The sequence below is a fragment of the Rana temporaria genome, chromosome 6 (genome assembly GCF_905171775.1).
Source record: "Rana temporaria chromosome 6, aRanTem1.1, whole genome shotgun sequence".
Lineage (NCBI taxonomy): Eukaryota > Metazoa > Chordata > Amphibia > Anura > Ranidae > Rana > Rana temporaria.
In genome coordinates, this window is record NC_053494.1 from 198,051,265 (window position 1) to 198,067,828 (window position 16,564).

A 16,564-nucleotide genomic window follows, 5' to 3' on the forward strand; every position below is an offset into this window, starting at 1 on the left:
CCACCATTATTTTCCAGCACTGCCTTAACCCTCTTGGATATGGAGTTCACCAGAGGTTCACAGGTTGCCACTGGAGTCCTCTTCCACTCCTCCATGATGACATCACAGAGCTGGTGGATGTTAGCAACCTTACGCTCCTGCACCTTCCACTTGAGGATGCCCCACAGATGCCCAGTAGGGTTTAGGTCTGGAGACATGCTTGGCCAGTTCATCACCTTTACCCTCAGATTCTTTAGCAAGGCAGTGGTTATCTTGGAGGTGTGTTTGGGGTTTTTATCCTGTTGGAATACTGTCCTGCGGCCCAGTCTCCGAAGGGAGGGGGATCATGCTCTGCTTCAGTATAGTTCAGCGATAACACCAAATTTAACACACCTGCTCCCCATTCACACTTGAAACCTTGTAACACTAACGAGTCACATGACACCGGGGAGGGAAAATGGCCAATTGGGCTCAATTTGTACATTTTCACTTAGGGGTGTACTCACTTTTGTTGCCAGCGGTTTAGACATTAATGGCTGTGTGTTGAGTTATTTTTTAGGGGACAGAAAATTATACAAGCTGTACACTGACTACTTTACATTGTAGCAAAGTGTAATTTCTTTAGTGTTGTCACATGAAAATATATAATAAAATATTTACAAAAATGTGAGGGGTGTACTCACTTTTGTGACATACTGTAAATGTTGTACAGGGATAAGGATGTGCTGTGCTTGGCTGTGCTTGGCTGTGCTGCGGTGCTCATACCTTAAGTTAAGCCACCTTCCAAAATTGCATAATAAAGTTTTCAGTCCATGTGTAATGTAAATCAGATTCCAGCACCAGAAAACCAGTGCGGGCTTATGGTCATATTATTATTATTATATAGGATTTATATAGCGCCAACAGTTTACGCAGCGCTTTACAATATAAAAGGAAGACAATACAGTTATAATACAACAAAATACAAGCGGATTAAGATGGCCCAGGTCAGAAGAGCTTACAATCCAATGAAACATATTGAGGCTATGATAAGAATGCATTAACATCTTGTTTGGGAAGTCAACGTCCTGTTTGGCAAGGTTTTAATGGCCGCTGGTGTTGCCATGATAGTGGAGCTGTATATATAAGTAAAGCAATGCTCATCCGACTCCAAGCCCTTGGAAAAGTCACGTGATTTGTGACGCAATGCGTCGGGAGGAGCTGGGTGACATCACTTTCGGTCGCGGCCGAGAGCAGAAGTCCTTGTTTTATGTGAAGATGATTACTGCAATTTTAAAAATGTAAGTTTGCTGCTGTTTATTAAATACTTGTATTGGATTACTGCACCATGGAGACTTCTTTGTATTGCATGTGAACATGGTATGGAGGGAAGTGAAGGTTATTAAAGAAGATATCAATATTAGTGGAGTTAATTTCCAATATTGAAGCATATTTGATCTGGCTGGATATTCCAAAGGGAAGGTGTCTGCTGCTTTGGATATCAGTTATTCAATAACAAAGGCACGACAAGGTCTATAGGGTTCTATATTTGAGGTGAGTAGCTGGGGCACATCATTGGCGCACTACAGATGGTGGAAGCATTTCTATGAACTGGATTTTTTGGGCCTTTATTTCTCATCTATTTTTTGCAAAAGCACTTTATATCGGATGAAATTTGGATTTTTCATCATTTACATACTGTAGGTGACCGCGAAATTGTGTCAATCTCGCTCCCTTTCTCGGCGAGATTGACCACCTACAAGCCCCGTTGCGGGAAAAAGCCGTCATAGAAGCGACGGGGATCCGACTTGAATTCCCGCCAATTCTAGCCTCGGCGTTTGGTATGAATCATGAGGGGGAACTCCACGCCAAATTTTAAATAAAAAGCCTGCATGGGTCCCCCCCCAGGGGCATACCAGGCCCTTAGGTCTGGTATGGATTGCAAGGAGAACCCCCTACGCCGAGAAAACTGCGTGGGGGTCCCCCCACAATCCATACCAGACCTGTATCCAAGCACGCCACCCGGCCGCTCAGGAAATGAGTGGGGACGAGCGAGCGCCCCCTCCTGAGCCGTACCAGGCCGCATGCCCTTAACATGGGGGTGTTGGGTGCTCTGGGGCAGGGGGGGGGGCGCCCCCACCCCAAAGTACCCTGTCCCCATGTCGATAAGGACAGGGCCTCTTCCCGACACCCCTGGCCGTTGGTTGTCAGGGTCTGCGGGCGGGGGGCTTATCGGAATCTGGGAGCCCCCAGATACCGGCCCCCCACCATAGGTGAATGAATATGGGGTACATCGTACCCCTACCCATTCACCTGAAAGAAAAAGTGTAAAAGAAAATAAACACACAACACAGGGTTTTAAAATAATTTATTAGTCAGCTCCGGGGGGTCTTCTCTGCTCTCCGGGGGGGTCTTCTTCCGTCTTCTCCGCTCTCCGCTGTCGTCTCGGTGCTCCCCGTTTCTTCTCCCGCTCGCTCTCCGGTGCCTTCTTCGGGGCTGGCCGCCGCTATCTTCTTTTTAGCTCTCTTACTAGCGGCGGCACAGCCCGCTCTTCTTTGCCGTCTTCTGCCTTCTTCTTTTCTTCTTATGTTGACGCAACGCTTCTTCCCGCTGTAATGCCGGGTGTCCGGTGCGTGATGATTTATATAGGCCTCTTATGACGTCACAGTCCCATCATGCTCCGGGACCGGTAGGGGGCTGGTTCATAGCTGATTAAGCACTAATTTATAGTGCGAAACGCGTCAGCTGTTTTACTCCCGTGTAGTGTGCTGTGACTTGTAGTGCATTTTTCCTTTTTTAAATAAAGACAACCATCGAGGTTTTTTGAAATGCGGCTGTGCATATTTTCTTTCATCATTTCTGTCATATACTGTATATTGAAATTCATAAAATTGGTCACTGAGTAAGTGCTACATTTATTTATTAGCAATTTATTACTGTGTGGGGAAAAAAAATCATGTTGGCAGCTACTCACTCTTGATTTTGTTCTTGTGGTTTATTAGTATTAATTAGTATTAGTATTAATTAGTATTAGTGGTGCATTAGTATTTTTACCTCATACTGCTATTATGGATGCCATTACTGATGAAGCTCAACCAAAACTCTGAAAAATCACAATTTTTTTTGGTTAATTATGTTTATACATAAATACCTTTTGCTTGCGACTTGTCCAGTGTTGCTTTTTATGCAGAATGCTTTCCGGGATTGAAGTCCGATACCACACGTGTCCTTCTTGCTGAGACTTTTGTTCAGTATCTGTGACTCCCCAGTACATGGTTCCCATGGTGACGCCTCCCAGTAGAATGCGGTGCAGGGATGATCGTTGCATAGCCGGTACTCATACAGAGCTTGGCTGGAAGGGCAAGGCTTCCCTCCTGTAAAACATAAATTGGATATTAAATGTTTTATTGGACTAATCACTAATATTTCTGTTATGACAGAAACAGCTTAGATTTTTAACCACATAGGCCCCTTTCACACGATCGGACCATATGGAGCGTCGGACGTCAGCGGAGACATGTCCGCTGACATCCAACCCGATCCGATCCACCAAAATCAGACGGATGGCGATACGTTCCCATCCGTCCATGGTGGATCAGATCGGGTGTCCATTTTCATCAGATCTCTCCATAGGAGACAGCGGCGCTGCACAAGCCCCTCCACGTCCAGTGGGCAGAGTAGAAATTGTCATCCGCCGGCTCAGCGGAGATCAGTGGAGAGATCCCGGGCAATCTCCAGTCTGGGTCTGTCACTCAGCCACAGACCGAAAACAGAGCAGCCCCAGGGGCCAAATGGAATACGGTCGCCACTCGGGCTGCTCTGTCTTCTGTGACAGGCGGATCGCATGTGACGACTTCCTCGCATGGGAATGCCAGTCTGTGCAAGGTGGTCAGGCTGCATTTAATGGGACAGGTAAGGCTGAATTTTATGGCACTGGTTAGGCTGCATTTCATGGCACTGGTCAGGCTGCATTTCATGGCACTGGTCAGGCTGCATTTCATGGCACTGGTCAGGCTGCATTTCATGGCACTGGACAGGCTGTATTTTATGGCACTGGACAGGCTGCATTTTATGGCACTGGACAGGCTGCATTTTATGGCACTGGACAGACTGCATTTTATGGCATTGGTCAGGCTGCATTTTATGGCACTGGACAGACTGCATTTTATGGCACTGGTCAGGCTGCATGTTATGGCACTGGACAGGCTGCATTTTATGGCACTGGTCAGGCTGCATTTTATGGCACTGGACAGGCTGCATTTTATGGCACTGGTCAGGCTGCATTTTATGGCACTGGACAGGCTGCATTTTATGGCACTGGACAGACTGCATTTTATGGCACTGGACAGACTGCATTTTATGGCACTGGTCAGGCTGCATTTCATGGCACTGGTCAGACTGCATTTTATGGCACTGGACAGACTGCATTTTATGGCACTGGACAGACTGCATTTTATGGCACTGGACAGACTGCATTTTATGGCACTGGACAGACTGCATTTTATGGCACTGGACAGGCTGCATTTTATGGCACTGGACAGGCTGCATTTTATGGCACTGGACAGGCTGCATTTTATGGCACTGGACAGACTGCATTTTATGGCACTGGACAGACTGCATTTTATGGCACTGGACAGACTGCATTTTATGGCACTGGACAGGCTGCATTTTATGGCACTGGACAGGCTGCATTTTATGGCACTGGACAGGCTGCATGTTATGGCACTGGTCAGGCTGCATTTTATGGCACTGGACAGGCTGCATTTTATGGCACTGGTCAGGCTGCATTTTATGGCACTGGACAGACTGCATTTTATGGCACTGGACAGGCTGCATTTTATGGCACTGGTCAGGCTGCATTTCATGGCACTGGACAGGCTGCATTTCATGGCACTGGACAGGCTGCATTTCATGGCACTGGACAGGCTGCATTTTATGGCACTGGTCAGGCTGCATTTTATGGCACTGGACAGGCTGCATTTTATGGCACTGGTCAGGCTGCATTTTATGGCACTGGACAGGCTGCATTTTATGGCACTGGTCAGGCTGCATTTCATGGCACTGGACAGGCTGCATTTTATGGCACTGGTCAGGCTGCATTTCATAGCACTGGACAGGCTGCATTTTATGGCACTGGACAGGCTGCATTTTATGGCACTGAACAGGCTGCATTTTATGGCACTGAACAGGCTGCATTTTATGGCACTGGACAGACTGCATTTTATGGCACTGGACAGGCTGTATTTCATGGCACTGGACAGGCTGCATTTTATGGCACTGGTCAGGCTGCATTTCCTGGCACTGGTCAGGCTGCATTTCATGGCACTGGTCAGGCTGCATTTTATGGCACTGGACAGGCTGCATTTTATGGCACTGAACAGGCTGCATTTTATGGCACTGGACAGACTGCATTGTATGGCACTGGACAGACTGCATTTTATGGCACTGGTCAGGCTGTATTTTATGGCACTGGTCAGGCTGCATTTCATGGCACTGGACAGGCTGCATTTTATGGCACTGGTCAGGCTGCATTTCATGGCACTGGTCGGGCTGCATTTCATGGCACTGGTCAGACTGCATTTTATGGCACTGGACAGACTGCATTTTATGGCACTGGACAGGCTGCATTTCATGGCACTGGTGAATATTTTATTGCTTTCTTTGTTTCAGTATATATTTTTTCTTGTTTTCCTCCTCTAAAACCTAGGTGCGTCCTATGAAGTGAAAAATACGGTATTTTTCTATTTATATGCTTATTTTGTATTTCTTGTATTTTTTCAGCCCTGATGAAGTGGGAGGGGGAGGGGTGCTGTTTGTAACTCCTGAAATGTGTTGGATGCTTGATTTCATTTTATCCCTCCAATCAAATAATAAACTATTATTTTTTACACCAAGACCAGTAGTGTGGTGCTATCATTACTTTCTTAGGAATGGATCACACATGTGAAATACAGGGGATTTGCTGCTCATGCAAGGATAGAGAGTAGTTTAAATCATAACTGTGATGCAAAGTGTTAATTCAGTTGAAGTGTTATTATCGAAATAGTTTCTGTATAAAAGTGTGTCTAAAAGCAAGGCTGTTTCCATATAATTGCTCAAGCGGCAGGTAATCTTTTCATGAGCAAATACATGCGAGCGGCTGCGATTAGCTGCGGGAGCTGTCAGACCCCCATGGCTTTCAGTGGGGCTTCAACATGCAGCTAATCGCTGGGAACCCCCCCTGGGGCACTCGCATGTAAACGCACATTGCCCCATTCGCGAGTGTAAATGGGGTCGAAAGAGAGAACTGGGAACTATACTAACTGATAATAGTGTAGCAGAAAGCACAGGGAGGTATCAGCTCACAAGATTTCTTACTAGATCAACAGGTATTTTTTGCAGTTATCAAGCAGAAAAACGCTTTCAGGGCCGATTCGCACCAGTAGCCACGCTGAACACACAGCTGCTGGTGTGCGCCAGGGGGACACAGTGCCTAAGCACCGATCGCGGCACATTACACTGTTTTCTTTTTTTGTTAGACTTTAATTGAAATGTCACAAGTGACATTTCTTTAGGTTCCATTCAAACAGCAGTGTTTGGATGCGGTGGTTTTCGGGAACAGTATGTTGCACTGAAAAAAGGTACCTTTGGGCCAGATTCACGTAGACAGGGCGCAGCGTAACTTAACCGATTTTGGTTACACCGCCGCAAATTTTATGGCTAAGTGCCCGATCCACAAAGCACTTACCTGAAAATTTGCGGCGTTGTATCCTAAATCCGTCCGGCGCAAGGCGGGCCAATTCAAATGGGGCGGGTACCATTTAAATTAGGCGCGCTCCCGCACCGGACGTACTGCGCATGCTCCCGACGCAAATTTTCCGACGTGCTTTGCGCGAAATTACGACGCACCAACGTTTTGTGAATCGCGACGTGAAAAAAAGACTTGCGTCGGGAAATTTTTTTTTAAAAAAAATTCAAAAGCGGGAAAGACGGGTATACTTTTACATGGTGTACTAATTTTACACTTTGTAAAAGGTGCCCTATCTTTGCGACGGCAAACTAACACTTGCGGCGACGTAACGATGGGAAAAAGTTTAGTGGATCGCCCTAACTGCTAATTTGCATACCCGACGCTGGTTTACGACGCAAACTCCCCCCAGCGGCGGCCGCGGTACTGCATCCTAAGATCCGACAGTGTAAAACTATTACACCTGTCGGATCTTAGGGATATCTATGCGTAACTGATTCTATGAATCAGTCGCATAGATAGAAACAGGGATACGACGGCGTATCAGCAGATACGCCGTCGTATCCCTTTTGTGAATCTGGCCCATAATTTTCAGTGCACACCACTATAATGCATTGGTGTGAGCAAACATCCTAGAAACAAAGCAGATTGCCTTATCTTTGCATTTGAACATCACAATGCAAATGGTGTGAATGGGTCTTCAACAGTTTACAGCGGAGGTTCCCAACCTTTTTAGCACCAGAGACCAGTTTCATGGCAGCAAATTTTCCCAGGGACCGAGTGGGGGGGCTTCAGGTGTTTGGTGGATGGGACGGGAGATGGGATATTCACAGAGTCTGTCCTCAGCCACCCTTCACACCACAACCCCCCTTTACAGAACAGCCCCCCCCCTTTATATCAGTGTCCTCAGTTTCCCTTCACATCACAGCTCCCCTTTACAATTCAAAGCCCATTTACAGTGCAGTCCTCTTTACATAACAGTGTCCCTTTATATTATATGTAATGGGGACTGCTCCGTAAAAGGGAACAATGTAATGTAAAGGGGGCACTGTAATGTAAAGGGGACTGCTCTGTAAAGGGGGCACTGTAATGTAAAGGGGACTGCTCTGTAAAGGAGGCACTGTAATGTAAAGGGGACTGCTCTGTAAAGGGGGCACTGTAATGTAAAGGGGACTGCACTGTAAAGGAGGCACTGTAATGTAAAGGGGACTGCTCTGTAAAGGGGGGCACTGTAATGTAAAGGGAGCACTTTCATGTAAAGGAAGCACTGTGATGTAAAGGGGACTGCACTGTAAAGGGGGGCACAGTAATGTAAAAAGGACTGCTCTGTAAAGGGGGGCACTGTAATGTAAAGGTGACTGCTCTGTAAAGGGGGGCACTGTAATGTAAAGGGGGCACTGCCATGTAAAGGGGGCACTGTAATGTAAAGGGGACTGCTCTGTAAAGGGGGGCACTGTAATGTAAAGGGGACTGCTCTGTAAAGGGGGGCACTGTAATGTAAAGGGGACTGCCCTGTAAAGGGGGGCACTGTAATGTAAAGGGGACTGCTCTGTAAAGGGGGGGGCTGTAATGTAAAGGGGACTGCTCTGTAAAGGGGGGGCCTGTAATGTAAAGGGGACTGCTCTGTAAAGGGGGGCACTGTAATGTAAAGGGGACTGCTCTGTAAAGGGGGGCACTGTAATGTAAAGTGGACTGCTCTGTAAAGGGGGGCACTGTAATGTAAAGGGGACTGCTCTGTAAAGGGGGGCACTGTAATGTAAAGGTGACTGCTCTGTAAAGGGGGGCACTGTAATGTAAAGGGGGCACTGCCATGTAAAGGGGGCACTGTAATGTAAAGGGGACTGCTCTGTAAAGGGGGGCACTGTAATGTAAAGGGGACTGCTCTGTAAAGGGGGGCACTGTAATGTAAAGGGGACTGCCCTGTAAAGGGGGGCACTGTAATGTAAAGGGGACTGCTCTGTAAAGGGGGGGGGCTGTAATGTAAAGGGGACTGCTCTGTAAAGGGGGGGCCTGTAATGTAAAGGGGACTGCTCTGTAAAGGGGGGCACTGTAATGTAAAGGGGACTGCTTTGTAAAGGGGGGCACTGTAATGTAAAGTGGACTGCTCTGTAAAGGGGGGCACTGTAATGTAAAGGGGACTGCTCTGTAAAGGGGGGCACTGTAATGTAAAGGGGACTGCCCTGTAAAGGGGAGCACTGTAATGTAAAGGGGACTGCTCTGTAAAGGGGCGCACTGTAATGTAAAGGGGACTGCTCTGTAAAGGGGAGCACTGTAATGTAACTGGACTGCTCTGTAAAGGGGGGGCTGTAATGTAAAGGGGACTGCTCTGTAAAGGGGGGCACTGTAATGTAACTGGACTGCTCTGTAAAGGGGGGGCTGTAATGTAAAGGGGACTGCTCTGTAAAGGGGGGCCCTGTAATGTAAAGGGGACTGCTCTGTAAAGGGGGGCACTGTAATGTAAAGGGGACTGCTCTGTAAAGGGGGGCACTGTAATGTAAAGGTGACTGCTCTGTAAAGGGGGGCACTGTAATGTAAAGGGGGCACTGCCATGTAAAGGGGGCACTGTAATGTAAAGGGGACTGCTCTGTAAAGGGGGGCACTGTAATGTAAAGGGGACTGCTCTGTAAAGGGGGGCACTGTAATGTAAAGGGGACTGCCCTGTAAAGGGGGGCACTGTAATGTAAAGGGGACTGCTCTGTAAAGGGGGGGGGCTGTAATGTAAAGGGGACTGCTCTGTAAAGGGGGGGCCTGTAATGTAAAGGGGACTGCTCTGTAAAGGGGGGCACTGTAATGTAAAGGGGACTGCTCTGTAAAGGGGGGCACTGTAATGTAAAGGGGACTGCTCTGTAAAGGGGGGCACTGTAATGTAAAGGGGACTGCTCTGTAAAGGGGGGCACTGTAATGTAAAGGGGACTGCCCTGTAAAGGGGAGCACTGTAATGTAAAGGGGACTGCTCTGTAAAGGGGCGCACTGTAATGTAAAGGGGACTGCTCTGTAAAGGGGAGCACTGTAATGTAACTGGACTGCTCTGTAAAGGGGGGGCTGTAATGTAAAGGGGACTGCTCTGTAAAGGGGGGCACTGTAATGTAACTGGACTGCTCTGTAAAGGGGGGGCTGTAATGTAAAGGGGACTGCTCTGTAAAGGGGGGCCCTGTAATGTAAAGGGGACTGCTCTGTAAAGGGGGGCACTGTAATGTAAAGGGGACTGCTCTGTAAAGGGGGGCACTGTAATGTAAAGGGGGGCTTTGATGTAAAGGTGTTGGACAGCCAGATATAGTATCCACCCCGGGTGCCAATTTACAAAACCATTTATCAATTTCCTTCCACTTCACAATTATGTGCCACTTTGTGTTGGTCTATTACATAAACTCCCAATAAAATACATTTACGTTTTTGGTTGTAACATGACAAAATGTGGCAAGTTTAAAGGGACTGTGTGTGTATATATATATATATATATATATATATATATATATATATATATATATATATATATATATATATATATACATATATATATATATTATAGTTGCCTCCCCCCCAAAAAAATGAAAGCTGGAGACGCCACTGCCAGCAACAAAGTGCAAAGTGCACATTTCTTCTGCATTAATAGGATTAAAACTGGCAGTGTGGAGGCGTCACATCTAAACCTAGCCTTACTATTAGTAAAAAGGCTCTACACTTATGAGCCTACCTTCTCCAGGATAAGCCAGGATTGATCTGGTCCTGCTCTGCTTCCCCTCGGCATTCTTTGTGGAACAGGAACGGGAACACAGCGACCAGTCGGACCATTCACTAATGACGCAATCCAGACTGCAGGGGACTTTACACACCAACTGGACAGGGGGCTCATCCACACACAGCTCTGCAGAGACAGCTTTCCCTAATACAAACACAAGAGAAAAAAATAAGATTGTTAAAAAGAATACTAATTTTCAATTATTTTTTTAATCTGCAGTTTTTTTCATTAAAATAATACTTGATGATACTGCCATAAAGTTTCTTGCTCATGCACTACCTGGAATCCTGTCTTTGTCTCTCAATTGTCCTCCTGTGTTGTCACCCAAGCTTCTGATAAAAACTAAAAGGACCCTGTTGACTTACTGACAATAGATGCAATATCTAATGCTGACAAAAACTATCCTCCTTTATTTTTGGATTACCTTCACTTTGAGATACTTTTTACTTCTATGCAAGATTACTGTTGTGTTTCCATATACATTAGATACCCTTATCTTGGAAATGTTAATTAGATTTGAATGGTTGTCTTGTTACTTTTATAGCTCAGACCTCCACTTGTTTCTGAAACCTCCATCATCCCTTATGTGATCCTTATCCTTTGTTTTAGTACCAACATAGTTACATAATTACATAGTTGGTATGGTTCAATAAAGACACCAGTCGATCCATTTCAACCTGTGTGGGTGTGTATAATTAGCAAAAGTATTGGGACACCTGCCTTTACACGCACATTGGGCCGGATTCAGAAAGAGATACGACGGTGTATCTCCTGATACGCCGTCGTATCTCTGAGTCCGGCCGTCGTATCTATGCGACTGATTCAGAGAATCAGTTACGCATAGATATCCCTAAGATCCGCCAGGTGTAAGTGTCTTACACCGTCGGATCTTAGGCTGCAATTTCAGGCTGGCCGCTAGGTGGCGCTTCCGTATGTTTTACGCGAGGAATATGCAAATTAGGATTTACGCCGATTCAGAAACGAACGACCGCCCGGCGCTTTTTTTTTACGACGTTTGCGTTCGGCTTTTTCCGCCGTATAGTTACCCCTGCTATATGAGGGGTAGCTAATGTTAAGTATGGCCGTCATTTAGAGCAATGCACACTGGGATATTTTACGGACAGCGCATGCGCCGTTCAAATAAAACGTAAAAAACGCAGGGTCAACACAAATTTAAATAAAACACGCCCCCTACATCCCCATTTGAATTACGCGGCCTTGCGCCGCAACACATACGTTACGCCGCCGTAACTAAGGGTGCAAGTTCTTTCTGAATGAAGAACTCGCGCCCAAAATTAGAGCGGCGTAACGTATCGGAGATACGTTACGCGGGCCGGACAGATACGCCATTGTATCTGAATCCGGCCCATTAACTTTAATGGCATCCCAGTCTTAGTCTGTAGGGTTCAATATTGAGTTGGCCCACCCTTTGCAGCTATAACACCTTCACCTCTTCTGGGAAGGCTGTCCACAAGGTTTAGGAGTGTGTCTATGGGAATGTTTGACCATTCTTCCAGAAGCACATTTGTGAGGTCAGGCACTGATGTGGACCGAAAATCCTGGCTCTCAGTGTCTGCTCTAATTCATCCCAAAGGTGTTCTATCGGGTTGAGGGCAGGACTCTGTGCAGGCCAGTCAAGTTCCTCCACCCCAAACTCACTCATCCATGTCTTTATGGACCTTGCTTTGTACACTGCGCAGTCACGTTGGAACAAGAAGGGATCATCACCAAACTGTTCTCACAAAGTTGGGAGCATGAAATTGTCCAAAATGTCTTGGTATGCTGACGCCTTAAGAGTTCCCTTCACTGGAACTAATGGGCCAAGCCCAACCCCTGAAATACAACCCCACCCCATAATCCCCCCTCCACCAAATGATTTGGGCCAGTGCATAAAGCAAGGTCCATAAAGACATGGATAAGTTTGGGGTGGAGGAGCTTGACCGGTCTGCACAGTCCTGCTAAAGTTTTTATGGAAGAATGGTCAAACATTCCTATAGACACACTCCTAAACCTTGTGGACAGCCTTCCCAGAAGAGTTAAAGCTGTTATAGCTGCAAAGGGTGGGCCAACTCAATATTGAACCCAACGGACTAAGACTGGGATGCCATTAAAGTGTGTGTAAAGGCACGTGGCCCAAGACTTTTTGCAAAATAGTGTATTTTTGGACTTGAACTTCTGTATTTAGGCTAGGTTCACAACCACCTGCACAACAAAACACGCAGAAGTGTGAACCAAGCCTAAAAAAGGCTTTATCCATAGTGTGCTGGTTATTTCTTCTTAAAGGGGTTGTAAAGGTTTGTTTTTTATTTTCTAAATAGGTTCCTTTAAGCTAGTGCATTGTTGGTTCACTTACCTTTTCCTTAGATTTCCCTTCTAAATGTTTTTTTTCTTTGTCTGAATTTCTCACTTCCTGTTCCTCCTCAGTAAGGGCTCTTTCACACGGAGCGGACCGTTTCTGGGTCCGCTCCGTGTGTCCGCCAAAGCTCAGCGGGTATCCCCGCTGAGCTGTCGGCGGATAGGGCGGTCCCCGCACACAGTGCAGGGACCGCCCTGTCTCTGCTCCGCTGTCCCCTATAGGGGAATGGATGCAGACAGACCGTCTGTCCGTCTGCATCCGGTCCGTTCCGCCGAACGGAAGAAAAATAGGGTTTCTTCCGTTCGTAAAAGCGGATCCCGACTGACGCGGACGCTAGCGGATGCTAGCGGATGCTCCATCCGCTAACGGACGCGTTCCCATAGGGATTCATTACAAGTCCGTTAACGGACTTGTAATGAACGGACGAACGGTCCGATGGTGTGAAAGGACCCTAAAGTGTTCAGTAAGCTGTTCTGACTGACTTTCCACCGCTCAGATGATGGTGGAAAGCTTACTGAGGAGAAACAGGAAGTGAGAAATTCAGACAAATAAATAAAACATTTAGAAGGGAAATCGAAGGAAAAGGTAAGTGAACCAACAATGCACTAGCTTAAAGGAACCTATTTAGAAAATAAAAAACAAACCTTTACAACCCCTTTAAGCAATAAAACCTGGCACTGCTTCTACTGGTAAATCTCTCTAATCTATTTTGAACCTTAAAAAATAAATAGATGAAGGAAAAAGACTTTAGATCCACCCACTTCAATAGTCCATGTGACAATGTAAAGCCTCGTACACACGATAGGTTAACCAGAGGACAACGGTTTGAAGGATCGTTGTCATAGGTTAACCGATGAAGCTGACTGATGGTCCGTCACGCCTACACACCTTAGGTTAAATCAGGGTTTGACAAATTTGCTTGGAATCTAGGAGCCAGCTAAAAAAGTTAGGAGCCAGAAAACGCACCCCGTCCTGACGAGCTCGCGCGCAGAAGCAAACACATACGTGAGCAGCGCCCGCATATGTAAACGGTGTTCAAACCACACGTGTGAGGTATCGCCGCGATTGGTATAGTGAGAGCAATAATTCTAGCCCTAGACCTCCTCTGTAACTCAAAACATGCAACCTGTAGATTTTTTTAAACGTCGCCTATGAAGATTTTAAAGGGTAAAAGTTTGTCGGCATTCCATGAGCGGACGCAATTTTGAAGCGTGACATGTTTGGTATGAATTTACTCGGCGTAACATTATCTTTCATAATATTTAAAAAAATGTGGATAACTTTACTGTTGTCTTATTTTTTAATTAAAAAAAGTGTAATTTTTCCCCAAAAAAGTGCGCTTGTAAGACCGCTGCGCAAATATGGCGTGACAGAAAGTATTGCAACGATCGCCATTTTATTCTCTAGTGTGTTAGGATAAAAAATATATATAATGTTTGGGGGTTCTAAATAGAGGGAAGAAGATGGCAGTGAAAATAGTGAAAAATAGTGAAAAATTACATTAGAGTTGCTGTTTAACTTGTAATGCTTAACTTGTAATACCAACGGCCACCACCAGATGGCGCCAGCTCACAAATCTGGTGTTAATAACTTGTAATACCAACGGATCACCACCAGATGGCGCCAGCTCACAAAAAAAAGGTTTGCCCACCTTCCAAGCCAAGTCGCCAGGATGCCATTTCTAGTCGCCGTGGCGACCTCGCGCCCGGGATTTGTCGAGCCCTGGGTTAAATAACCGATCGTGTCAGAACGCGGTGACGTAAAACACAACGACGTGCTAAAAAAAAACAAAGTTTAATACTTCCAAGCATGCGTCGCCTTGATTCTGATTTTTAACCGATGGTCGTGCCTACTAACGATCGGTTTTGACCTATCGGTTAGGAATCCATGGGTTAATTTTAAAGCAAGTTCCTATTTTTTTAACCTATGGTTAAATAACCTATGGGGCCCACACACGATCGGTTTTGACCGATAAAAACGGTCCTTCAGATCGCTGTCCTCTGGTTAACCTATCGTGTGTACGAGGCTTTACCTGTTACCTTTAATCACCCTACTATTATATTTTTTTCATTTTCATTTTCTATTTTTCATTTTTATTCTACTATTATATTTCAGGACTTTGTATTAGCATTTTCTTTAAAAGTAATAATTAAAATAAGGTACTTGTGTTGTTGGATTTTCTCCAGGAGGCACACCTGTTCTTAATCCTTAATGTAGATAAAACAATGACAAGAAAAATACTCCAATTTTCCGAGCCTTGTATTCAGCAAGACTATCGCAACGTAGCATATGTTTGTAGTGCTAATCTTCATTTGTATCTAGGCTGGAGACATTCCGTGCCTTATTCTAAGACTGTCAAATTAATTCCTAGCTCAAGACCAGAGAACAGATTGGAGACAAAGTTTTAAAGAACGCCTGAAAATGTTTTCAATTAAAGGACCTTCCTGACGACTTAAGATCATACATCCTTTCCTATCTATGACTATACATAGGGTTGTGTACCGTATGTCATTTCTCTCCCTGATACATTAGCAGTTATGGGTGCGCTGCTGTAAAGCAGGAGCTTCATGATAACACAGGAAAAACAGTATGTCAATGACCAATGTAATGGGTGGAGGAGAGACTGCTTCTACAGACAAAGAAAAAGATAAAAAGCAAAGACCTGGAGACTTAGGCCCAGATTCTCGAATCTCGGCGTAAATCTCCGCGGGCGTAACGTATCTCGCTTACATTACGACGCACAAAGCACTTGCCTGTAAAGTTGCGGCGGCGTAGCGTAAATCCACCGGCGCAAGCCCGCCTAATTCAAATGATCCGGGTAGGGGGCGTGGATCATTTAAATTAGGCGCGTTCCCGCGCCGAACGTACTGCGCATGCGCCGTCCCTAAAATTTTGCTAATTTGCATACTCGATCGGGAAAACGACGGAGGCGACACCTAGAGGTGGAAAAAAAAATTGCATTTAAGATCCAACAGCGTAAGAGCCTTACACCTGTCGGATCTAATGGTTATCTATGCATAACTGATTCTAAGAATCAGTCGCATAGATACGACGGCCCAGATTAGGACTTACGACGGCGCACATGGCGTTGCGTCGTCGTAAGCCCTTTCAGAATCTGGGCCTTAAAGTGGAAAGAACGTCAAAAGCTTAAATCTACTCCCATTCAGTGATGTATTTTACTTTTGTGCTGCCCTAGGCAAGACTAAAATTGGTTCCCCCATCTAAATTTGTCCCACCCCAGCCGCTTTAAAATTGTGCATGCCCGTGGAACGGCGTCAAACAATGTACATTTTACTATCCATAGGTGAAACCAGGGCTCAAGTCCTGCGGGAACGTGTGGGAACGGAGTTCCTGCACTTTTTTCACAGCAGGAACTCAGTTCCCTTTGCAGGACTAGAGCAGCCGAGAGCAGTCGAGCCCCCCGAGCCAATCCTTCACTAAGCGGCGATGCCCAGCTCGAGTCATTGTCAGGGGCAGAACTTGTTCTTTCTAAATCCTGCGATAACTCGCGGCAGACCTCCGCAATGTCTCCTGGGAACAATGACAAAAGCTCCCAGGAGACATTGTGGCATCAAGGAAGTGACGGAATACCCGCACACTACCCGATGAATCCATATACAGGAAGCGGCCAGTAACATAAAGGATTACTAAGGTGCAGTGGATCGAAAAAAAAAAAAACATGCGGTTTAGTAATTATGCATATGAGCGTATCATTTTTTTTTTTTGGTGGGAGAGTGGATCTTGGGTGGGAGTTCCCACACTTTTTTCCCCAGGACTTGACCCC

General features: G+C 45.9%; 1 protein-coding gene across 1 annotated transcript in view; it reads right to left on the reverse strand.

Annotated features, from left to right (window-relative positions):
* THSD7B (thrombospondin type 1 domain containing 7B) overlaps positions 1-16,564 on the reverse strand; it is a 714,750-nt gene that overhangs the window by 315,912 nt on the left and 382,274 nt on the right. Inside the window, 2 exon segments of the mRNA XM_040358054.1 lie at positions 3,110-3,332; positions 10,380-10,568. Of these exon segments, the coding sequence (XP_040213988.1) occupies positions 3,110-3,332; positions 10,380-10,568 (412 nt within the window).